The following is a 24,867-nucleotide window of genomic DNA, read 5'->3' as shown; positions in this document are numbered from 1 at the left end:
CGCACCCTGAGATGCCCAGGCTATTTCCAGAGCTGTCCCAACAAAACATCTAGAAGGTCCCATGCAAACCCCATTCCATGACAACCCCGGGGAGCAGGGGGGCTGCGGGTCACAGGGAGCTCCGGCTCCATCTAAGGGTCATCAACCTAGGATGGGAAGGACTCCGTGCTTCCCAGCCGTGCAGCACCATGGCCCACACGGGCAGCAGCAGATCAGTGGGAGGTCCACACCCGCCCAGGACCTGGACATACAACCTGAGTGGCCTGAGGACGTCTAGGGAGAGTGGCAAAACACAATCTCAGCTGGAGAAGTCCTAACGGAGCAGCCAGCAGCTGCCGAGACAGCACTCAGCACCGTTCTCCCCCACAGATCAAAGCCAAAGGGACAACATCCAGAATAGAGGAAGACCTCCAGACGCAAAAACGAGCTGGTTGGGGACAGCCCTTCCTGCCCCCATTGTGCCCTTGGTCTGGCCGCGCCCTGAGCCCAGAGCCTCGTCCGCCCCCACTGGGTCCTCCCACCCACACCAGAGGCCGGAGAGAACACACAATCTGCAAGCTGAGCATCCAGGAATACACTTTCAGCTTCTCTTACAAATATGCATTAGAACATCTGATAACATGGGCAAAGGGCTCTGAGATTAATTTAAAATTAAACCAAGACTGGATTTCCTGCACTCCTGGCAAGAAATTTATCTAAAACATCTGAATACCCAAATGTGCTTGAGAGAGGTGGCGGCCACGGGCAGCCCAGGCCCCATAGCCGCCTCAGTCCCGGGGCACCTTGAAATGGTCCTTCTCTTTGCGGATGGCCCTCATGGTGGTCACGGGGTCCGTCTCGCCAGCATGCTGCTGCACGGTCTTCTCCCTGTGGAAGCCAAACACCAGGCTGCAGGCTGCAGGCTGCACACCATGCTCACCCGGCCCACTGCCCCTACCAGGGCGCCAGGAACAAAAAGAGCCAGCAGAAGTTGGGACATTCTTAAAAATGAAATGCTACAGCCAGTGGCCAGCTTGCGTGTTCCTAACCGTGGAAGACATGCTGGCCAAGCCATCCTGCCAGCAACCCAGAGAGTGGGAACACCAACTCCCCACTGGCATCAGTCAGGGCCCATGTGGCAGCTCCCTGAGACCCTCCAGGGTCAGAAAGGACCCCAAACCCTTGCCAGGGCACAAGGAACGCATCCCCCCATTCTGAGAAGAGGTACCTGCATCCTAGGCTATGCAGTGCTCGATAAAGAGTTCAGGGCAGCCTCCAGCATTTGGGGTCTGCAGGGGTGCTGGGGAGTGGAACTGTTGGGCTGGGTGAGGCAGAGGTGCAGACATCCCTGGAGCGCCCCCTCACCTCACTCTCATGAACGGGTTGTAGGTGAACTCCTCCGCGATGGTGGATGGCACCGTGGGCTCCCCAATACTGTACTTCTCCTGCAGAGGACAGAGATCACTTTGATACAGAAACTTCTAAAGATAACATTTCTAAGTACCTTCTAATTTTCAAACATCGTCCAACTCAGAAGGCAAAGTGAACAGAGTTGGGTCAGTGTGAGCACAAGCTCCTTCCTGCCCTGGAGACCCAAGTGTCCCAGCTGCCACCACCAACCTGTCCCTCCTCCCCTTGCTGTCTTGGAGGTGGACGGAATACCAAACTTTCTTTTCATTAATAGGAAGTTTGTGTTTTACAGAAGAGAATAACCAGCAAAAACAGAGACAACACAGAAAAGAAGAAAACCCCCAAGCGCCCCGGGCCCTGCCCCGGGATGGCCACCCCCTTGGAAGGCGGGCAGCTCCCATCACAGGGGGTTTGGGCAGGGCCTCCCCTTCCTGGGCTCCTGGGGAGAAAGACCCAGAAGAGCCCTTTGGCAGGCACATTGGCAAATGGAAAAACAAGGAAAATTAAGGCAAAAATTGTTCTTTGAAAAGATCAACAAAATTGTTAAGAATGATGAAGGAACACAAATCGCCAACGTCAGAAAAAGGTGATATCGCTACATGTCCAACAGATGGGGGTGGGGATCATACTGCTCTAGAAGTAAAAGCTAGGGGCGCCTGGGTGGCTCAGTTGGCTGGGCCTCTGACTTCGGCTTGGGTCGTGATCTCGGGGTCCTGGGATTGAGCCCCGTGTTGGGCTCCCTGCTCGGCGAGGAGCCCGCTTCTCCCTTTCCTCCCCGCTCATGCTCTCTGTCACTATCTCTCTCTCTCTCAAATAGATGGATAAAATCTTCAAAAAAAAAAAAAAAAGGAAGAATTAAAAATATTTTTAAAAAATAAAAGCTAAATTATAAAACTTAAAAGAGGAAGCAAAGAAAAAATTTTGACCTTGGGAAAAGTATTTCTTAAGAGACAAGAAGTATGAACCATAAAAAAATTAACATGCTGGACTTTATCAAAATTAAAAATGCTTACTCTTCAAAAAACATTGTTGAAAAATAAAAGGGAAGCCACAGAATGGGAGAAAATGACAACTTACCCAAAAAAAAAAAAAAATCCTCTTCTCAAAAATAAGACAATCCAATTTTTTAAATGGCCAAAAGATGTGAACAAACACTTCACAAAATGGCCAATGAGCACATAAAAAGATGCTCAACATTAATAGACGCTAGGGAAATACAAATTAAAACCACAATTTAACTCCACTATGTACCCATTAAAATGACTAAAATCAAAAAGAATGACAATGCCAAGTATTGGTGAGGATGTAGGACAACTGAAAATCTACACTTTGCTGGTAGGAATGTAAAATAACACAGACACTTAGGAAAACAACTGGCAGTTTCTTCACAAGTCAAACATGTACCTGACACTACCCAGCCATTTCATTCCTAGGTGTTTACTCATGAGAAATTAAAAGGCATGCCACACAAAGACTTGTGCACAAATGTTCACAGCAGCCAATAACTGGAAACAAATGTCTATGAGTGAATGGATAAACAAATGTGGTCCAACCAATGGAACACTATTCATTATACTGATACATGCAGCAACATGAATGAATCTCAAAATCATACTGCTGAGTGAAAATAAGATACAAGAGTACATAATGTATTCTCCATTTCTGTGAAATTCTAAAAAATGCAAACTAAGGTTGAGTGGCACAACACCTCAATGGTTGGAGCCACTGCAGAGAGAATGAGGCATGATGGGAATGTTCTGTACCTTAATTGTAAGGGCAGTCCTTTCATGGGGGGGGGTGTATGTCAAAATCCACTCAGTCATTCACTTTAATGTGGTTCATTACATGTGAACTAAACCACAGCAAAGTTGATATTTAAAAACACTATGAAAATTATGTCAATAAATTTGAAACCTTGATAAAACGGGCAAATTCCTTGAAAGACACAAGTTGCTAACAAAATTGACTCAAGAAGATGTACAAATCTAACAGCTCTACATAAAGACATTAATTCGTAACAAGATTTTTCCACAAAAAAACATTCAACATCCAGGTGACTTCATTGGTGATTTCTAACATTAAAGGAATAAAAAACAGCACAGAAAAACTCTTGGAAAAGAGGAGTAAACACTTTCCATTCATTTTATGAGGCCAGCATCACCCTGATAGTAAGACCAAAGACATTATAAGAAAATAAAACTGGAGACCAGTATCTCTTATGAACACAAAGAGACTACAGCAACGTAATAGAGCATGACTAAGGTTTGTCTAGAAAGCAAGGTTGGTTTAACATTTGGAACCAACTGATGTACTCCACCATATTGAGTAAAGGAGGAAAAACACATCGTTACGTAACAGATGAAGAAAAAAAACAATTCACAAAATTCAACACCCGCTGATGATAAAAACTCTCAGAAAACCAGGAATATAAGTGAACTCCAACCTAAGAAAGAAGATTTACAAAAAATCCACAGCTAATATCATACCTAATGGTTAAAGGCTAAATGCTTTCCCCCTAAGATTGGGAACAAGGCAAAGATGCCCACTCTCACCACTTCTTGTGAACATTGTCCTGGAGATCTTAGCCAATGCAATGGGGCAAAACAAGTTAAAAAAAAAGGCATATAGACTGCAAAAGAAAGAATAAAACCGTCTATTTGTTGATGATGTGATTGTGTGCTAAGGAATCTTTGGAAAAGATGCTAGAATGAGGGAGCTCAGCAAGGTCACAAGGTTATAAGATCAAAATGCAAAAATCACTTGTATTTCTAAAGACTTCAGCAAATAATCATCTCCAATAAAATCCAAAAACATGAAGTTCTTAGGAATACATTTAACAATATATACAATTTCTGTAACAATGATAATTATAAAATATTACTGAGAAAAACTAATGACCTCAATAAATGGAAAGCTATAGCATATTCATGGAAAGACTCAAGATTGTTAGGACCTCAGTTCTCTCCAAATCTTTTGTTACAACACAGTCCCAATCCAAAGCTTTTTGGTAAAAATTAACAAGATAATCCTAAAATTTATATGGAAATGCAAAGCACTTAGAAGAGCCAAAACCAATTTTAAGAAAGTCTACAGTTAGGGGATATATACAACCTGACTCCTAGACTTACCACCAGCTACAGTAATCAAGACTGTGTGCTACCGGTGGAGAAGTCCTATAGATCAGTGGCACAGAGGGGAGCGTCCAGAAGTGTCTCATGCCTACTCTGTCCGTTTTATTTAGCAAAGATGCCAGGGTACTCCAACGAGGAAAAAACAGTGTTTCCAACAAATGGTGTTGAACAGCTGGATGTGAATATGCAAAAAAAAAAAAAAAAGGCCCTTCTACCCTTACCTTAGACCATACACAATTTGAGAAGGATCACGAACCTACATTAAATCTGTATACACATAAGAGCTAAGACCATAAACTTTCAGGAGAAAACACAGCAGTCTTTGTGACAAGGGGTGTGCAAAGATTTCTTAGGACACAAAGTGTAGAAGAAAATATTAATAAACTGATCTTCACCAAAAATATAAACTTATATTCTTGAAAAGACACTGTTAAGGAAAAAAAAAAAAAGGCAAGCCATAAAAAGTGAGAGAAAATATTTGAGATACATTTCTGACAAAAACTTGTTTCCAGAATATATAAGGAATTCCTGCAACTAAGACAACACCATTTTTTAAATGGACAGAAGATTTGAACATATACTTTGTAAAAGAAGACCTGTAAGAGGCCAGTGAGCCCATGAAAGACGCTCCGTTTCATTAGCCATCAGAGAAATGGAAATTTTAAAACCACAAGGAGACACCAGCGCACCTCGCAGGACAGCTCACATTTAAAACGTCAACACTGCGCGTGGAGCGTTCCTAGAGAGAAGGCTGTCTGGTAGCTTCTTACAAGTGAAACCTACACGAACCGTACCTACCCCCAGGGTCGGCACCCGTGAGCAGTGAAAACCCGCGTCCAGACCAAGATGTGCACACAGAGGGTCGCAACCACTACCACGACGGCAAACAGCTGGGGGCCACCCACGAGCCTGGCCGTCTGCAGACATCGCGGCACATTCACACCAGACGCTGCTCAGAAATAAAGAGCATGAAGGAAACTCAACGGTTATGCTAAGCCAAAGAGCCAGATGCGACTCGTGTTCTAGGGCTCTGTTTGCGGGAGACTGCAGAACAGTGTGGCCTACGTCACAGTGCATCCGTAGTTGGGGGGGATGGGTGCGGAGCGGCAGGGGACGCCCTGGGGTCACACGGGCACATGCTGTCAGAATTCATCAAACTGTGTACTGCTCACTCAAAACAGGTACGTCTGATTGAATGAAAATGATCCTCAATAAAGAGGAGTTTTTTAAAAGCAGGTAACTCTGAGAAGAATCAGTTCCGTGTGCATAGATTGCTACAGATGGGGCACTAAGGCCCATTCTTAAATGAAGCAGCGGCCACAAAACAATATAGCAAATGTACAGAGGGGTTCCTGTGCTGTCATGAAAAATCCTCCACGTGCACCGCAAAAAAGGAGTAATGTCTGTCAACTGACACGGGTGGTGTATTCTAAGTATGATTCTGTAAGCCATGCCCCAAATTGATAAAGATGCTAGGAAAAAACAGGAGATTTATTAAAAAACAAAAGTCGTCACTGAACAGAGCAGAAGACCCTGCACAAGAGGACTCCCGGGTGTATGTCTTCCTGACGCCCTCTCTTGGGGACTGAGAGGGGCAGGAAGACAGACCCCCACATCCAGGAGCACGTCCCTTAGCCCAGCCACCTGCAGCAGCACCGAGGATGTGTCTGGGACAAGAAGCCAACACTGCAACCAAACCTCCGAGCCCCGGAGTCATCACAGAAATAAATGCCTTTCAGACAAGCAGCCTCTGGGGCGACTCCCGCTGCTGGCCCCAGACACAGAGGCTGAGCTGCTAACTCACGGTCCTGCCTACCGCGTGACCCAGCACATGGAGAACAGGTCAGGGACCCGCAGCTCCAGCCTCCCCTGGGCACCTGCTAGAAGTGCGGGATCCCAGGCCCAGCCCAGACCCCCTGGGTGGACAAGGACCTCAACAAGACAGCTGGGGCTTCCTCACTAGTTCGAGGCGGGCCGGGAGGAGCACCTCGTGCCCACACTGGAGACAGTGCCCCAAGAGTGGCTCCTGGGGAGCCCCGTCATGGTCACTGCCCTGCAGACGCACCCCACAACGCGCCCCGCTCACCTTGGCCCAGGCCAGCTTCTCCTGAATGGCAGCATTGTTGGGCTCTACATGCCGTGCGAACTTGAGGTTGTTGATGGTATACTCGTGGCCACAGTACACTCTCTGAGGAGAACACCAGACTGTGAGCTCGGAATCTCCGCAATCTGCCCTCAGACCCCTCAGAGACGGGCTCACGGGGCTCTGGGCTGGGTCCCGTTAGCGACAAGCACGACACAGACACTTCTTGCGTGCGTGTTAAACAACAATAAAAATACATTAACAGAAAAGCCTCACTTCCAGATGAAGCGCCCCCACGCCCCTGCTCTCCTCAGCCTGGGAGGAAGGTGAGGGCCCCACTCGCGGGCTGCCACCTACCGTGTCTGGAGGGAGCCGGCCCAGGATCTCAAGCAAGGCTTTGTGCATCTCATCCGCTGTCCCTTCATAGAACTTCCCACAGCCAGCCACAAACAAGGTGTCACCTGAGAAACGGGAAAGCCAGGGAGCAGTGGGGGGCCGCCAGCAGGACAGAGACAAACCAAGAAACCCTAACCCTAAACCCCAGCTCTCAGCTCCCACCCCCAACCTCTCCCCCTCAAGTCTAACTGGCACCACCAGCCCCCAAACAGCTGCTCAAACCCACACCTTAGTGTCACCGCACTCCTCCCTTCACTGCATCTTGTCAGCCCTAGCGCCAGGCCCGCCAAACCAGCCCTTGTCCCTACTGGCCCAGCAGCCCTCCCAGGCCCACCTCCCTCGGTCTCCTCTTAGCCTCTGTGGCCAGCGCCAGCCTGTAGGACCCCCCCCCGCCCTGAGCTCACCAGCCACCACCTGGGTCCTCAACACACAGGCCTGCCACCTCACAGACCCTTTCCTGCCTCAGCCCTTCAGAGGGGCGTCCCCTCCTCCTGACACCCAGCCATCCGCTGCTGCTTCTCTGCCCGGTCTCTTCCTTGGGAAGGGCTCCACGGCCAGCAGGAGCTCGGACACATTTGTCCTCCAGGCCGCAGCGGTGGGGAGTCCTCCTCCATCAGCATTGACCAGACCTCTTTCCAGGGAGCCTAAGCCACAGCCCAGGGACCATCGAGCCACCCCAGACAGGAGTCAGGGCCCCCCAGGAGACAACAGGACAGCCTAGTGCGGGTGGGATTGGGGCTGTGCCCCTGAACGACCCCTCCAGGTAGGTCAAGTCCGGGAACCAGCGAGAAGTCCACGAGACCCCAGAGGAGGCTGGGGCACACACAGGTGCAGGAGACTTCGAGGTCGGGCCCTCCCTGCAGGGGAGCAGCCCCTATTCCCACACCTGCCACCGGGGCCTCGCCGGACACCCTGGTTCCCACACGTTCAGTCCTCAGTGTTCAGGCGGCAGATGCTGGAGCCTCAACACCAAGGATGCTACACAACTTGTCCCTACACTGTGCCCCAGTCGCTGTCCACAGAGGACAGGCACACTGCGTAGCGCCTAGGCTCGGGCAGCCCCACCTTCCAAAGCGGGGACACGGCTTTTCTCGTCTGCGCAGTCCCCAGGGACCCGCCTCCCCCGCAGATGGGCAGGCTGACATCTGGGAGTTTCCCCCGTGCAGCAGCGACAGGGATGCAGGCACGACAACCAGCTGCCCATGGCCACTCGGGACCTCCACACCCGCTGTTCCGCAGGTGGCGCTGGGGGCCGGCTCCCCTGCCCCACACACCAGGGGCCGAGGCAGAGAGAGCCCGGGGTCCCACGGTGCGAACTCGGAGTCGGCTCAGGGCCTGCACCTGCTGCTACTGCACTGGGGACACTGAAAATGACTATAGTCTTTAAAACACGCTTCGGTGTAGGGCTGCTGTGGGATTCACGAGGCGGCAGAGCCCCCCCTCCTGTTAGCACCTCTGCGGGAACTAGGAGCCCACAGCCCCATTTGCTGGTGACCAAGCCCCACACACACTGGTCCCACTGTGGAGCTGCTCCAGGAGCCCCATCGCATTTCCCAACTGGCCCCCGCTGCAGTGACATCATGACTGAGACTTAAATTTCTGCAAGACTCGATACTGGCTGAGAAAGGTCAGGAGGCAGAGGGACCTGGGCACAGCCAACAGGCCTGCTGTGTGCTGCAGCGGATACACCCAGCCATTCTGGTCTCGCCGCTCCCAGCCGGCAAAGGGAGAAGCCCGCGACTGCTGGAAAGGCCTATCCTGACAGTGCTCCTCACACAGCCTGAGGCTGGGGCCCTTCGTGGGCTCTACCTGAGGGCCCCATGCAGCAGGCCTGGCTGCAGATGCTCCCCTTCCCACCCCGAGGGCTCAGAGACATCCCTAAGTCAAGCGGGTCTTTGCAGAGTATCGCTCGCCCCGGGGGCACACACCTGAACCCTCTCACCTGTGAACACGGCAGGAGGCTCAGAGCTGCTGGGCTTGCTCACAAAGTAGCAGATGTGTCCAGAAGTGTGGCACGGTGTCGACAGGCACTTGACATTGAGAGACCCCACCTTAAACAAAGCTGGTGCTGGCACGTGCTCTCCACACGCTGGGGGCACCCCACCGGACCTCCCCCCGCACCCGCCACTGCCCCATGGGGGTGCTCCCGGCAGGGGCGAGAGGACTTCGGTCACCGCTGCTCCACTGAGCAGGACATGCATCTTGCTGGTGACCGTGGGACTCAGTCCTCGAGGGGCCCCCAGAAGCAAGGCCCGCCCTGGAACCTGGTGCTGGCTGGCGTGCAAAACCAAAGGAAGAGACCTCAAAATCAGGCCAAATCTGAACCAGGTGTCTTGCTTCTTAGAAAAGAGTTTTCCTTCTTGGGTGCTCGGCCTTCTGTTTGGTTTTCCTTCCTGTCTCCCACTGCACATCCCCCAACCTCAAAAATGTTCAAAACTACAAAAAGACTGAACTCAAGATGAGCATCGGGTGTGCCCTTCCCAAGGGTCACCGATTACGAACAGCACCCCCGCCTGCCCCCGTTTGCCGTGTGCACTCTGCACATGCGCACTAGGACCTGCACGCATGCGCAAACCGCCCCCCGGGGGCGGCCCGTGGAAGCCCCTGGGGACCCCCTCTCGCTTAACCTCACAGGGTCACTGCGTCCAAGAGATGAACAGTGACGGGAGAATCTGCTCCATCACTGTCCGTGTTCCAGTTTTCCCGACTGTCTCAAAACCGGGCCTGACCGCTTCTCCCCATGGCCAGGCGCCCTCCGCATTTGGATGCGCCTGGGATGCTCCCCACAGAGCACACCGTCCGGGCCGCCCTCCACCCGCTGGGTCCCTGGCTCAGGGAGGCAATGCCGGGCGGGGGCGCAAGTGTCCCCACCGCACCCCTGCCCGCTGGAGTGCCTTCCATTGGTTCACTGCTCACCTGCAGTGTGGACAGGTGCGTGACCTTGTGAGTCAGGGCCCCGATCCGGTCGTCACCCCCGCACACCTTCAGCCCAGGCTCCAGCTTGACCAGCTTCTCGTTCCCGCCAGCGTGGTCCCTGGAAGTCGGAAAGGAGACCTGGGCTCCTGCTGATGGGCCTGGGCCTGCTTGCTCTTAAACCCCTACCACAAGTCTCCTTTCCTGGTTGCCTTCTCGGTAGAAACGCATCTCCCAACACAGGAAACTGGCTTCTTTATCATTTGGCTCCACTGAAAAGAACATTCTGAGACATGCCATTCCCAAGTGAGGCATTTCTGTGCCCCTGCCCTGTGGCTGCGGAAGCTTCTGAAGCAAACAAACCAAATCCCAAATACCTAGATAAACCCTAAGGCCCGGCTCCCAAGCTTTGAGCACATAAGAGTCACCTGAGGATCTGTAAGGAGCACCAAGTCCTGACTCCCTGCCCCACATCCTGACACAGTTGGCCTGGGGGCAGCCTGCAGAGCAGGAGTTTTAAAGCGCCCCCGGCCTCATGACTCTCACAGGTGGCCCAGTTCAGGACCCACTGCCCTGTCTTCTAAAAAGGCAATGCCCAGGGCACCTGGGGGGCTCAGTTAGTTAAGCGTCCAACTCTTGATTTCGGCTCAGGTCATGATCTCAGGGTCGTGAGAATGGTGGAACCTGCTTAAGATTCTCTCTCTCTCTCTGCCCTCCCTGCTCTCTCCCTCCCTAAAAATAAATTAATAATGATAAATAAAATGGCAATGCCCCACCCAAAAGACCACCAAAAACCCGCTAGAACTGATACACAAATTCAGTAACATTGCAGGATACAAAACCAATGCATAGAAATCTGCTGCATTTCTATATGCTAATGAAGCAGCAGAAAGGGAAATTAAGAAAATGATCCCGTTTACAACTGCACCAAAAATATAAGATACCTAGGAATAAACCTAACCAAAGAGGTGAAAGAACTGTACTCTGAAAACTATGGAATACTTACAAAAGAAATTGAAGAGGACAGAAACAAAGACATTCCACGCTCACAGACTTGAAGAACAAACATCGTGAAAATGTCTATACTACTCAAAGCAATCTACACATTTAATGCATCGCCTATCAAAATACCACCCCCATTTTTCAGAGCTACAACCAAGAATCCTAAAATTTTTTTCTTTTTTTTTTTAGATTTTATTTATTTATTTGAGAGAGAGAGAATGAGAGAGAAAGCACATGAGATGGGGGGAGGGTCAGAGGGAGAAGCAGACTCCCTGCTGAGCAGGGAGCCCGATGCAGGACTCCATCCCGGGACTCCAGAATCATGACCTGAGCCAAAGGCAGTCACTTAACCAACTGAGCCACCCAGGCGCCCGAATCCTAAAATTTCTATGGACACCGTATAGCCAAAACCATCCTGAAAAACAGAAGCAAAGCTGGTGGCATCACAATTCTGGATTTCAATCTATATTACAAAGCTGTGATCACCAAGACAGCATGGTACTGGAACAAAAACAGACACACAGATCAATGGAAGAGAACAGAGAGCCCAGACATGGACCTTCAACTCTATGGTCAACTAATCTTCGACAAAGCAGGAAAGAATGTCCAATGGGAAAAAGACCATCTCTTCAACAAATGGTATTGGGAAAACTGGACAGCCACATGAAAAGAATGAAACTGAACCACTTTCTTACACCATACACAAAAATAAATTCAAAATGGATGAAAGACCTAAATGTGAGACCTGAAACCATAAAAATCTTAGAGGAGAACACAGGCAGAAACCTCTTTGACCTCGGCTACAGCACCTTCTTACTAGACACGTTGCCAGGGGTAGGGAAACAAAAGCAAAAATGAACTATTGGGACTTCATCAAGATAAAAGGCTTCTGCACAGCAAAGGATACAGTCAACAAAACTAAAAGGCAGGCTACAGAATGGGAGAAGATACTTGTAAATGACATACCTGATAAAGGGTTAATATCCAAAATATATAAAAAGCTTATATAACCCAACACCCAAAAAAATGAATAATCCAATTTAAAAAATCAGCAGAAGGCATGAACAGACATTTTTCCAAAGAAGACATCCAAATGGCCAACAGACACATGAAAAATGCTGGACATCACTCGGCATCAGGGAAACACAAATCAAAACCTCAATGAGATACCACCTCACACCTGTCAGAATGGCTAACATCAATCAACACAAGAAACAACAGGTGTTGATGAGGATGTGGCGAAAAAGGAACCCTCCTGCACTGTTGGTGGGAATGCAAACTGGTGCAGCCACTCTGGACAACAGTATGGAGGTTCCTCAAGAAGTCAAAAATAGAACTACCCTATGATTCAGTAATTGCAGTACTGGGTCTTTACCCAAAGAATGCAAGAGCACTTGTTCAAAGGGAAACATGCACCCCGATGTTTATAGCATTATCTAGAAGAGACAAATTATGGAAACAGTCCAAGCGTCCATCAGTTGACAGACAAAGATGTGGTATATATGTGTGTGTGTACACACACACACACACAAACAGAATATTATTCAACTATAAAAATGAAATCTTGCCATTTGCAATAACACAGAAGGAGCTAGAGTATAATGCTAAGTGAAATGTCAGAGAAAGATAAACGCCACATGATTTCACTGATATGTGGAATTTAAGAAACGAAACGAACAAAGGGAAAAGAAGAGAGACAAACCAAGAAGCGACTCCTGAGAAGAGACGGATGGTTACCAGAGGGGAGGCGGTGGGGGGGAAGGGTTCCATAGGCGATGGGGACTAAGGAGCGCGCTTGTGATGAGCGCGGAGTAACAGACAAAACTGCCGACTCACTGTGTTGTACACCGGCAACCAATATTACACCATATGTTAACTGGAATTAAAATAAAAACTTCTTTAAAATTTAAAAATAAAGAAAAATAAAAACACTTCGATCTTTAAACAAATAAACATACATACATAAATCGATCGCCAATGCCCGAGGGCGATCAGGGGCCAGACCAGCCCATAACGCACCCGGTGCATGTGCACAGCCTAAGCCCAGCCGGGGCACTGCACCAAGCTCAGCCTTCCCAGGACAAGGCAAGGGCTCCTGCCCCTCACTACACAGTCATCCACGGAGCCCTTCGTGGGGCCCAGACCCAGCAGGGCTCACAGATAGCAGGGGCCGCCCGGCCCCGCCCCGCCGTCTGCTACACCCAGGGCAGAGCCAACGGATCCGCACGCCTCCACACGTTCCGCTGACCTGCGCAACCACCGCCTCACCGTCTCCTCTACTGCAGGGAGGGAGGCACCGGCGCCCTGGGGCTCGGTATGGGGCGGAATCTGGGGTTTTGTATTGTAGCATAAGCATATGAAAAACCCCAGAGCATCACAACTTGAGAAAACTGACCCAGCGGTTGCTTAGCAAGGGAGCGAGAAGCCAACCCTGAGACTCGCGGGGAGGCAATCTGGCTTTTTCCCAGAAAAGCCCAGCGGCACAGCAGCCAAGCCGAAGGCTACCGGCCAACCCCTCTGCATTGAGGAATTAACAGCTGATGCCCCCAGGGCTAAACCCCAAAGACTCTGGGTGCCTTAGTGACGTCAACCAAGAAGTGGCCACCGTTGAGCAAACTCTGGCCAACCCACGTCCTCAGGACACTCCCGCAGAGACGCTGTACCTCACAGGTGAAGTGCAGTGAGAGTCACTGGCTACCCTCGGGCACTTACGTGGAAAAGACAATTCAGAGCCAAACAAGTATTTTTTTCAAGCTGTGAAAAGCCTCAGAATTTCAAAAACCCCACAGGAGGGTCTTGGACAAGCAATTCTAGCCCTAAAACCTAAACACTTGGGTGCTTCTTTCATCCCTTACCTTCAATTTCGAGAACCACAACCTCTCCAGACAGAGCTGCTTGATTTTTAAAAACACTAAGGTCTAGAATAGTTTCTTCCCTGATATCAAAGACAGTCTCCCATCACACGAGCCCAGGATCAGCTGCTGGAGGTCCGCCCCATGGAGCCCAGGGCCAGGGCCAAGGGCGCAGGGCAGCAATACGGGGCCTAGAGCCCACACGTCTTCTTAGAATCCCACTGGGGCCGACCCTCAGAGGCACAGAGAACTCGGCTGGGTGGGGACAAGGGCTTCCAGCACCCCAATCTTGCAGGCCTCCACCCGTAGGAGGGCCCAGGGAGCCCGCAAGTGTCCAACCCCCATGGACGCCAGCCCGGGGTGCACACGGGGGTGCACATGGCCCGGAGCCGACAGGCCCAAGCAGCTGGCTGGTGAGGGCTTACCAGTGGTGGTGAGTGGTGAGCACCGTGGTCAGTTTCACACCATGCTTTTTCACCGTTTCTACAACCTGCAACCAAACGTGAGGCAAGATGGGGGCCATGGTCACACTCCTGGCACTGGCCGGCCGAGCTGCAGGGGTGCCCAGCAGAACCCAGGACTGGCCAGGAGGGGCCGTGCCCTGTCATGACCCTGCTGACTCGCCCCCACTCCAAGTCTTTCTCAACCCAACTGGCAACTCAGGACCAGCCACGACCTCTCCAAGCCCCTCCAGCCAAGGTCATCGCCCCTCATGGCTTCCTGGCGTCCCGGGACCTTACAGACAGAAGCCCATTGCTCTCCCCGCCCAAGCCGTTGGCAGCCTCCACCCCTCACTGGCCTTCTGCCCGAAGGCAGAGTGGCAGGCCACCAGTTGTTTTTCAAAAACCAAATGAGTGAATTTCTGTGCAGCTTCGGCCAAGCTACAAGGACACTGCAGCTATTAGCCCTGGCAGGGGACCAGGTGGTGCTGGGGCCCTTCCTCCCACCTTCTGGGGCTGCACCGGGTCCACGACAGCGGCCTCCTTGGTCTCATCATCGATGATCAGGTACATGTAGTTGTCGGTCAGTGCGGGCAGTAACTCAACCTTCATGGTGCCCTGTTCCACAGTCAAGCTCTTCCTTAAGTCTGTGTGATGGAGAAGGACTCCCAGCAGGGCTGGGCCTGAAGAAAAAGCAGCTTCGGTCAGTGTCCAAGGGAGGCCGCCCCAGGCTGAGACTTAAAGGCAAACCCTCAACCCGGGAGGCCCTGCGTCCTGGGGACACAACATCCCGGGAAAGTGACTCGGCGAGCAGCAAAGTGTGAAGCTTGCCGTGTCCGATTTTCTGAGTTCCTTCAGTAAAGAAGAAAATATCCTCATTTTACCACATTCATAAGAAAAACACAGAAAATTCTTCACATGCATATTGACGTAAATCACTTCTTTCACACTATGATCCTCATTTTCTTTTTCGAGAGCTCTCAGAGGACAGAAAAATGCTGGTTTGTGCCTGTGATTCAAACCAGTGTCAGAAGTGACCAGTGCCAGTCCTGCGGTGTTCACACCCGAATCAGAAAGACCACAAAGAGAGGAACCCAGAGGGCGAGGGCCTCTGACCCTTCCTAGGCCTCCAACCAGAGAGGAAAACAATATTCACTTTCATAGGCAGGAACTCGAAATTTGGATCATGCACAAAACACACCAGGGCCTGAGACATGGGACAGGTGGCCACTTGTTCCAGATTCAAGTGTGCAAGACAAAGAATCGCCATCCAGTTGAACCAAAGGACCCTGCCAAGGTATGTCAAGAGTGAGCAAAAGCCAAAAGCATCCTCCACCAAGGAGTCAGGTGCCAAACTATTTTCAACAATGAAACTCCTATTCAATCTAAAAACTCAGAGAGGCCCCAACAATACTTTAAGTCTTAATGTGAAAGAGATGAACACCACAAAAGGTGACAGAAGACCGCCATAAAATACTGGGGGAGGTGCTGGAATGGGGGCCTCTTCCAAAAGGGATCCAGAAAGCAGGCAGGACCCACTGACTGACAGACCACATCTCCAGGGGCCACCTAAAGCTGAATTCAACCTTATCTGCCACAGCCAGGGAAACTGTCTGAACTGCAGCTTTAATGAGTACACAGAGATATCCAATTCCCCTTTCCCTGGACAACCAGCTGGGCATTTTCCAGGCCCTTCTCCTCATGCACAGCAAAACAACATCTCTGTATGATCAGGTTTCTGTGATATTCCACCTTCCCTAGGCCCCAGCACTACCCGAGCCCAGGAAGGACTACAGAGCAGAGTATGCGTACTCGGGGCTGGGGAGGGAGGAAAGCAGGACTGAAACAGGACTCTGCTTCGAGTCTGGGAGAGGAACACCGCCCAGGTGAAGGAAACATGATTACATCCTGTGCTCAGGCTCCTCTAGGTACTATAAGGGTTCTCCCAGAAAATCTGGGGAACTTAGTTATTTCTGCAGGCACCACCAGAAGCCTTATTCCTATTTCAAAACTTATACGCCTGAGAAATGCTTCCAGCTCACTGGTTTGCAACTGTGACCTTTTGTATAAGCAGAGGGCACAGAAGTGCAGCCTGTAGTCCAGGCCAAGTCCTGAGACATGTTTTGTTCCGCTTCTCTTGAGCTGGGCCTGTCCTTCTGCACGGCATCCAATGGCTGGCACTGGGCTCCCTTCTGAGCGAGGTGGCCACAATCTTGCCAATTCCCTACAGTTCCACTGACACTCTCTGCCTGACTCCGGAAGCAAGAAGTCTTAGCCCTGATACTCTGAGGAGTGTCCCCAAATGGGAAAAAGGACAGGCTCTTTCCTTAGTAATGGCAACACCTTACCCGCTCCAGAACTTTGAGTGCTCTCAGTGAGATCTAAAATGGCCAAGGACGGCTTTGCCTCCTATGTGGTCATTTCTCAAACCGCTAACCATCTCCCAAAGACTCGGGTTAACCTACTGCCCCTATTGCCACATCAGCCAGATATCAGGAAATAAAGAAAGATTTCAAAATCAAGGTCAAAATATTCCAACAAAGCAAGAGGTAACTCCCAGTGGGAAAGGAAATCTGACAGCTGGAAGCGCAGGCCCTGGGAAGCCTGCGTGCCCAACGCCTCTCCTTTTAGAGGGAGGGCCAGGGCCCCGCAGCCCCCAGGACCCAGTCTTGTTGGAACCCGAGTACTGGCCCGGCTTCCTACCCTTTGTCTGCACTTTAGAATCGTGTACCCCGGGTTTTTCTTGTCAGCTGAAGCTCGCAGGAAGAGATGGGAAGGCAGTCCCCGGGGCGCTAGGCCCGGCTGTGCCGCCCCGGGGCGCACACACGAGGGGTCCGCCCGGGCGGGGAGGGGACCCCCGGAAGGGCTGCGGGCGGGGGCGCGGGGCTCCTGGGGCCCACGTCTCCTTACCCGGCACAAATCCGCCAGCAACCCCCAGCTGACCAGTGACCCCACTCTGTCTTCAGCCCCCGCAAAGTCTGACTCAAGTGCCGCGGGGCCTTTTCTCGACCCCAACCGGCGCGCCTGAACGCCGGCGAGGGTTACAAGCCTGTGTCGACAGAAAACAGCGTCAGCCCGCGACGGCCCGGCCACTCCCGGCCGCCCCCAGCGCCCGGAGCCGGCCACCCGCCCGGCATCGCCGGACCCCTCGCGGGGGCGCGGCCCAACTGCCGCTACCGGGTCACGACGCCGGCGCGTCCCCCTCCGCGGGCCAGGCCCTGCGCCCCCGGGCCCTGTCAGGCGCGCCCCTCGGCGCCCCGGCCGGCGCCGGCCCACCTACCCAGGCCGCGGCGGGCTCAGGCGGCTCCCAGCGCGGCGAAGCTCCGGCGGCCGAGCAGCCCGCAGCCCAGCACCATGACCCGGGTCGGCGGGGCGGCGGCTGAGCCTGCAGCGGGACGGCAGCGCGAGGGGCGGGGCGGGGGCCCGCACACGCCTGCGGCGCGCCGCGGCCAATCGGCGCCCGCCGCCCCGCCCCCAGCCAATCAGCGGAGGTCTCGAGCCCCCCGCCCCAGACCCCGGCCAATCAGCAACCGCGTCCAAACCCGTGCCCGCTCCCGGCGGGCTGCTGCGTACCTGAGTGCGGGCCCGGAGCCGCGAGTTACCGGCGGCGGCGGCGGCGGCCCGAGAGCAGCGTCAGGGCCTCAGCCTCTCTCCAGGCACCAGGCCAGTGTCCCAGGGCAGCTACTGGACAGCGGCTCCCAGGTGTTGAGGCGCCGCGACTGCCGAGCACCTGGTAGAGCGCAGAGCGGAACGGGCCGTCGCGGACGGGACAGCGCTGCGAGGTAGTTGGTTCTCTCCGGGGCGCCGTAGGCATCAGGTGACCGGGTCCCGGCGGAGTCACGTGACCTCCAGGGGCGCCCGGCCGGGACATGGCCGCCCCCAGGCCGCTGTCCCGCTTCTGGGAGTGGGGGAAGAACATCGTGTGCGTGGGTAGGAACTACGCGGACCACGTCATGGAGATGCAGAGCGCGGTGCTGAGCGAGCCGGTGCTGTTCCTGAAGCCGTCCACAGCCTACGTCCCCGAGGGCTCGGCCATCCTCATGCCGGCCTACAGCCGCAACGTGCACCACGAGCTCGAGCTGGGCGTAGTGATGGGCAGGCGCAGCCGCGCCGTCCCGGAGGCCGCGGCCATGGACTATGTGGCCGGCTATGCCCTGTGTCTGGACATGACCGCCAGAGACGTGCAGGACGACTGCAAGAAGAAGGGGTTGCCCTGGACGCTGGCCAAGAGCTTCACGGCCTCCTGCCCGGTCAGCGCGTTCGTGCCCAAAGAGAAAATCCCGGACCCTCACAACCTGAAGCTCTGGCTCAAGGTCAACGGCGAACTCAGGCAGGAGGGTGAGACATCCTCCATGATCTTTTCCATCCCCTACATTATCAGCTACATTTCTAAGATAATGACCTTGGAAGAAGGAGATATTATCTTGACCGGGACGCCGAAGGGAGTCGGACCCGTTAAAGAAAACGATGAGATCCAGGCTGGCATACACGGGGTCGTCAGTATGAGATTTAAGGTGGAAAAGCCAGAGTATTGACTTCCTAAGTTTCAGGAGAGAAGGGAGCTGGACAGAAGCAAACAAAGGTTGTTAAATGTGACAGTCCTTTAATAGACTGATTGTTTTGTTTTGCGATAAGAAACTAATTCTTAAATATTATTTAATTTGATTGTTATGACTTAAGGAAGATAGACCCTTCAAGGAAAATGTGATCTAGAAAACCTGGGCCAGAAATGGAAAGAAGATTGAGTGTCTTTTAGGAAACAACCAAATTAAGTTTTTGTGATGCTTCCAAAGCGGAGAATTTATCAAACCAAATGTTCAGAAGACTTCCTTTCCTTTCCTAAAACTGGACTGGATAAGACTTTTCATTGGGGGGCGCCTAGGTGGCTCAGTCCATTAAGCATCTGCCTTTGCCTCAGGTCACAATCTGGGGGTCCTGGAATCAAGCCCCGGGTCAAGCTCCATGCTCATCAGGGAGTGTACTTCTCCCTCTGGCTCTCCTTCTGCTCGTCCCTTCTCTCTCTCAAATAAATAAAAGTTTTAAAGTTTAAAAAAAGACTTCTCATTGGGCATTCTGAGATCAGTAATTCAAAACTTAAAATATGCAAAGGAATTTGAAAATCATGTTTCCTAAATTTCCTTGATCATGATAATTATCTGGAGGTATTTGTAAAAATAAAAATTTCGACATTACTGGCCTGTACCAGGCCCACTGTATTAGTTAGCAGAATTAATCTCCAGCACTCCCAAGTGCTTCTTATCATGGAAATGTGGATAAACATTTCTCCACATAGTTAATTTAAAATTGTATTTAATAAATAGTGAACGATTAATGGCAACTTCACTCATTTGTACCATGGCCTGTAGATTCTGAGTTTGGGAGATAATTTTGAAACAATTGTTTTCCAAATAAAAATGCTATCTTTTGGGGCGCCTCGGTGGCTCAGTCGTTAAGCGTCTGCCTTCGGCTCAGGTCATGATGCCAGGGTCCTGGGATCGAGCCCCGCATCGGGCTGACTGCTCCATGGGAAGCCTGCTTCTCCCTGTCCCCCTGCTTTTGTTCCCTCTCTCGCTGTGTCTCTCTCTGTCAAATAAATAAAATCTAAAAATAAATAAATAAATAAAAATGCTATCTTTTATTTGGCCCAAAAGTTTACTTTTATCGCTCCATTAGTGGCTAGGAGGCACACTTGCTCATTAAGGGGTCTCAGACTTTGGTCACTGACCTTTGGCCTCTAGAGCACTGTGCTCTATTAACAGAGTTAATCAGCACCTCTACCTCCAACCAGAGGTGAGGGAGCTGAATAGCCCGGGAGAGCTACTTTTTTTCCTACCTGCTCTCTGTGGACAAAAAGTCTAGGCAAGATGCACAGTGCCCGGTGGTGCCCTTTAAGCTTAGGCAGGGGCTCCTGCTGGATATGGAAACAGAAGACATCTATAGGCCCCTCTCCGAAAGCTGAGGACACCTAATTTAATAATAGTTCACGTTTACTGAGCCCTTAGTACTGCTAGGCACTGCGTCAAGAGCTTTCCATGTATTATTTAACCCTCAACAAAGCTGTAAGATTGGTGTTACTACCATCCCTGTTAAACATGAAGATGTAGATTTAGGGGCTAGCCAGCCTAGCTTTATGGTCACTCAGTTGAGGGACAGAACGAAGTTATAACCTAGCTTTCCTAGGACCAAAACATGAAGTCTTGACCACAATGCAGGCTGCATCTTGCAGGTAGATATATAAGAAGATTCAAACATGTAAGTATTAGGCAACCCCCACATTTAATTTATAATTTATTGTGAAGAAGTGCCAGGATTAGACTTGTTTATTAAATGTCATACTATCTTGTTTTATCTTCTAATCAAGTTTCTTATTTTAATTGCTTAAGCAATATGTGTTTATTACAGATGAGTTCAAGAATAAGAATAAGCAGGGGTGCCTGGGTGGCTCAGTCGTTAAGCGTCTGCCTTCGGCTCAGGTCATGATCCCAGGGTCCTGGGATCAAGCCCCGCATCAGGCTCCCTGCTCAGCGGGAAGCCTGCTTCTCCCTCTCCAACTCCTCCTGCTTGTGTTCCCTCTCTCGCTGTCTCCGTCAAATAAATAAACTTAAAATAAGAATAAGCAAAAACACCCAAAATTCCATTCACCCAGAGACAGCCAAAGTGAAGCATTTAGTGTACCTTCCAAATCTGTGGATGTGATTGCAATTCTTAAAATAAGATTTGCCCATAACTCAGTTTCCTAACCTGCTCTCCTCACAGTGTGTTGTGACTCTCTATGTCGGGCAGCACATTTCTGCAGCACTGTTTTTAGTGACTGTGTAAGATTCTGAAATCGGGGCGCCTGGGTGGCTCAGTTGGTTAAGCGACTGCATTCAGCTCAGGTCATGATCCTGGAGTCCCAGGATCAAGTCCCACATTGGGCTACCGGCTCAGCAGGGAGTCTACTTCTCCCTCTGACCCTCTCCCCTCTCATGCTCTCTCTCTCTCTCAAGTAAATAAGTAAAATCTTAAAAAAAAAAAAAAAAAAGATTCTGAAATCAGTCCTCCATTGTTGGCAATTGAAATGGTTTCTAATCATTTGCTAGTAGAATGAGCACATTTGTGGTTACTTCATTGGGCTAGGTTCCCGTAGGCAGAAGAGCTGATTCAAGGGTGTGCTCATATTGAACGTGTTTTAGTCTCACCAGCAGACATGAGGTTCAGCTGAGACAAGCCCACCAAGCTGACAGACTTCAAAGCAACCCAAAAGGTGTGAGGCAGGAGCAGGTTCACAGCAGCCCCCTTGGGCAGCACAAACCAGCACACAGAGAGGTCAATGTTCACCACTGTGGTGGCACGAGCTTTGTCACAAACAGCTGACAACAGAATTGCAGTTGTAGCACACAAAGTCCTTGGCTTCAGGAATAAAAAACAGAGACACCAATTCCCAGAATTCCTGATCTTGCTAAAATCACAGTAGTCCTAGCACCCAGGAGGCACATTTTCCCCCAACTTTTTCAATAAATTTAAACCTATCAAAAAGTTGAAAGACTAATACAGTGAACTCTACACACCCTTCAGTAATTGTTAATATTGGTTATGTTTGTTCTCTCTGCATCTCTCCATACTCCGTCTCTCTCCACATATATGTGTGCCTGAACAACTCAGGCTGGAAAACTGGAAATGAGTTGCAGAAACACTCTACCCTTCCGGTATGCATCTCCTAAGAATAAGGATCTTCTATATGTATAGATACAATGCCATTACCACACTTAAGAAAAAAATTCCATAGTATATTAGTTCATGTGGAATGTATGGCTTCTCATGTGTTCTTCTGCACATTTTTTTTTAAGATTTTATTTATTTGACAGAGAGAGACACAGCGAGAGAGGGAACACAAGCAGGGGGAGCGGGAGAGGGAGAAGCAGGCTTCCTGCCGAGCAGGGAGCCCGATGTGGGGCTCGATCCCAGGACCCTGGGATTATGACCTGAGCCGAAGGCAGACGCTTAACGACTGAGCCACCCAGGCACGCCCTTCTGCACTTTTTCATTGAGATTTTATGAAAAGTGAGTATTTTACATCTGCTTAATATAGTGTGAATATCCTTCCAGGTCAGCGAATATAGGTTTTCATAATCCCTTTTAATGCCGTGTCTTAGATTGAGTACCCCAGAGGCCAAGCTAAGGTGGGGTTCTTGTTCATATGGTTTACTGAAGGAGCACTCTTAGGAGAAAAGTACAGAGGAAGCAGAAAGGGCAGAGAGCAAACTAAAAAAGAACATGCTGGTCTCAGAGCTAGAGATGAACTTCAGTCCACTGACCGTCTCAAGGGGAAGTCACTGTCGGAATCTGCTCCCCACACCTCCCATAACTTCCCCCAGGTAATTCTCCACCTCTCAGAGAAGATAAGGGATAGGTGTGTGCCTGAGGGTCCAGGGGGTCTGGGTGAGGCCCAACATTCCCCTACGGGCTGCTGGGTTTCAAATGTTTTGCTATTAGAAACAGTGATGTGAGGAACATCCTCCATGGGGAGCATATGTTTATTTCCCTAGGGAAAGGCGTAGATGTGAAATCAGTTAGATGGTTTGCACTTTAAATTATGTATTTGCCAAATTGCCATGGGAAAATAACACGAATTTGTACTTGACACGAGTGTTTAAGAATACCTTTTTATGCACACCCTAGCTAATGCTGGGTATCATGGCAGTGATCATTTTTTTACAAGATTTATTTATTTTTAGAGAGAAAGAGAGAGAGCATGGCGGCAGCAAGGGGGGGGAGAGAACTTCAAGCAGACTCCCTGCTGAGCCAGGAGCCAGATGAGGCTCAGTCTCAGAACCTGAGATCACAACCTTGAGATCAGGACTTGAGCCAAAACCAAGAATCAGACGCTTAAACCAAATGAGCCACCCAGGCTTCCCTATGGCTAAGGTCATTTTAATTTGCATTTCATTGATTAATCTTTTCATATTTTTATACTTAGTTATTGTTTTAATGAGACTATTGGACACATCTGTGGTATTAATGTTGGTGTAGTATCTTTGGTTTCGGGTAAATTTTATATTCCTTTTCAATATGATTAATTCAAATATAAAAACCTTCATGTATTTTAAAGGGAAAGAGTAAAGTAAGTATAATTCAACTATAGGGGTGCCTGGCTGGCCCAGTTGGTAGAGCACACGACTTTTTTTTTTTAAAAGACTTATTTATTTGAGAGAGAGAGTGGGGGGGGGAGGGGCAGAGAGAGGGAGAGAGAGAGAGAGAGAGAGAGAATCTCAAGCAGACTCTGTGCTGAGCGCTGAGCCCAACTCTGGGCTTGATCTCAAGATCCTGAGATCATGACCTGAGCCAAAACCAAGAGTTGGATGCTCAACCAACGGAGCCACCGAGGCACCACGAGCACAAAACTCTTAATCTCAGGGTCATGAGTTCAAGCCGCACCTTGGGCGTGGAGCCTACTTAAAAAAAAAAAAAAATCAATTATAGAAAAAAAATCAAACTATAAAAGCAGAATAGGATTCACACAACAAAAACATTGCCAGATATGAGTGACAGTGAAACTGCTCTCCTTCAACATTTACAATAACATACTCCCTGATCATGTACTGGGTTGTGTGAGTCCAAGCACCTGACATATATGGATGTACTCAGTCTTGACAGTCACCAAGAGAAGTTGGTATCGTTACCGCCATTTACAAAAGGAGAACCAGAGATGGAGAAGCTCAGAGCCAGAGACCATCCTGGAAGCAGCACATGGGAGTGTGAGCCTGCAGTAACAGAGCCTGCCCACACAACCACCTCCATGCAGCTGGGCCTTCAGGTCCCATCTGTAAAATGGACAAACTAACAGTCCTTGTATAAATTGAGTGTTAGGGGCGCCTGAGTGGCTCAATTGGTTAAGCATCTGCCTTTGGCTTGGGTCATGATCCCAGGGTCCTGAGATCGAACCCCAGGTCAGGCTCCTTGCTCAGTGGTGAGTTTGCTTCTCCCTCTTCCTCTGCCCCTCCCCCTGCTTGTGCTCGCTGTCAAATAAATAAAATCTTCAAAAATAAAAAAATAACTGCATTTTATACTATAAGTGTTTACTATAGTGTCTGTCGCATGGAAAGCACTCAATAATATTAGCTGTTAATATTATTGTACCAATTTAATGTCCAGAAACTTATCCCAAGGAAATAATTAAGAATGTGGACAAAAATTTAGCTACAGCTGTCACTTCCAATAGCAACAAATGGGGAACATCTTAAATGTCTAACAGTATTGGATTGATTACATTCACTACCCTACATTCACATAATGAAATGATGTACAGCCATTAAAGTTAGGTCAAATATTGAATAAGGTAAAAAGTTTCATTACAAAGTATTAAGTGTAAACACAGATTATAGAGTAACCTGTACTTGCAAACCATATGTTTTAACAAAGACAGATGAATACATGACAGGAAAAACACACAAACATGAGGGTGCTTATAAGCACATGCTGACAGCAGCTGTGATTGGCTGATCACAAGAGCCAAAAGGTGGAAACAGCCCAGATGTCCACAGACAGATGGACGGGTGAACAAAATGTCCATCCACACAGTGGGAAACTCCTCAACCGCAAGAAGGAGGGAAGCACTGATGGCTACTGAGACATGAGTGAGCCTCAAACACATCGTGCTCAGAGAAAGAAGCCAGACACAA

At 50.2% G+C, this 24,867-nt stretch overlaps 3 protein-coding genes across 5 annotated transcripts in view; 1 reads left to right on the top strand and 2 right to left on the bottom strand.

Annotated features, from left to right (window-relative positions):
• Positions 1–565: 565 nt before the first annotated feature.
• Positions 566–17,626, bottom strand: HAGH (hydroxyacylglutathione hydrolase). Of its 2 annotated transcripts, XM_025877110.2 has the most exons (10): positions 17,487–17,626; positions 17,117–17,255; positions 14,714–14,889; positions 14,192–14,256; positions 9,916–10,033; positions 8,942–9,050; positions 6,961–7,064; positions 6,607–6,708; positions 1,345–1,424; positions 566–867 (listed from the first exon to the last, which is right to left on the bottom strand). In XM_025877110.2, exons 3-10 carry the CDS (start codon positions 14,816–14,818, stop codon positions 768–770), a joined length of 783 nt encoding a protein of 260 aa, XP_025732895.1. In that variant the 5' UTR covers positions 14,819–14,889; positions 17,117–17,255; positions 17,487–17,626; the 3' UTR covers positions 566–767. The 2 variants fall into 2 exon arrangements, with proteins under 2 accessions (XP_025732895.1, XP_025732898.1); XM_025877113.2 differs by lacking the exon at positions 17,117–17,255 and having other exon boundaries at positions 17,487–17,620.
• A 134-nt stretch (positions 17,627–17,760) lies between these two features.
• FAHD1 (fumarylacetoacetate hydrolase domain containing 1) lies at positions 17,761–19,844 on the top strand. The gene has a single exon (XM_025877247.2). The coding sequence runs from the start codon at positions 18,076–18,078 to the stop codon at positions 18,739–18,741; it is 666 nt and encodes a 221-aa protein (XP_025733032.1). The 5' UTR covers positions 17,761–18,075; the 3' UTR covers positions 18,742–19,844.
• Positions 19,845–20,608: 764 nt separating this feature from the next.
• Positions 20,609–24,867, bottom strand: part of MEIOB (meiosis specific with OB-fold) — a 36,900-nt gene continuing 32,641 nt past the window's right edge. For both annotated transcript variants that reach the window (XR_012380489.1, XR_012380491.1), the window contains one exon: positions 20,609–20,806. The gene's annotated coding sequence lies outside the window, so the exon portion shown is untranslated. The remainder of the gene's footprint in view (positions 20,807–24,867) is intronic.

This window comes from Callorhinus ursinus, unplaced genomic scaffold (assembly GCF_003265705.2).
Source record: "Callorhinus ursinus isolate GAN/ISIS: 27379988/994484 unplaced genomic scaffold, GSC_fseal_2.0 scaffold13, whole genome shotgun sequence".
NCBI lineage: Eukaryota > Metazoa > Chordata > Mammalia > Carnivora > Otariidae > Callorhinus > Callorhinus ursinus.
This window is presented reverse-complemented; position numbering and strand designations above follow the sequence as displayed.

Excerpts from the sequence above, each read along its gene's own strand:
- HAGH (XM_025877110.2), bottom strand. The coding sequence starts at position 14,818 with ATGAAGGTTGAGTTACTGCCCGCACTGACCGACAACTACATGTACCTG. Across the intron at positions 7,065-8,941 it reads GCCTCCTGCCGTGTTCACAG|GTGACACCTTGTTTGTGGCT; the intron begins GTGAGAGGGTTC and ends CCCGTTTCTCAG. Across the intron at positions 1,425-6,606 it reads AGAAGCTGGCCTGGGCCAAG|GAGAAGTACAGTATTGGGGA; the intron begins GTGAGCGGGGCG and ends TGTCCTCTGCAG.
- FAHD1 (XM_025877247.2), top strand. The coding sequence starts at position 18,076 with ATGGCCGCCCCCAGGCCGCTGTCCCGCTTCTGGGAGTGGGGGAAGAAC.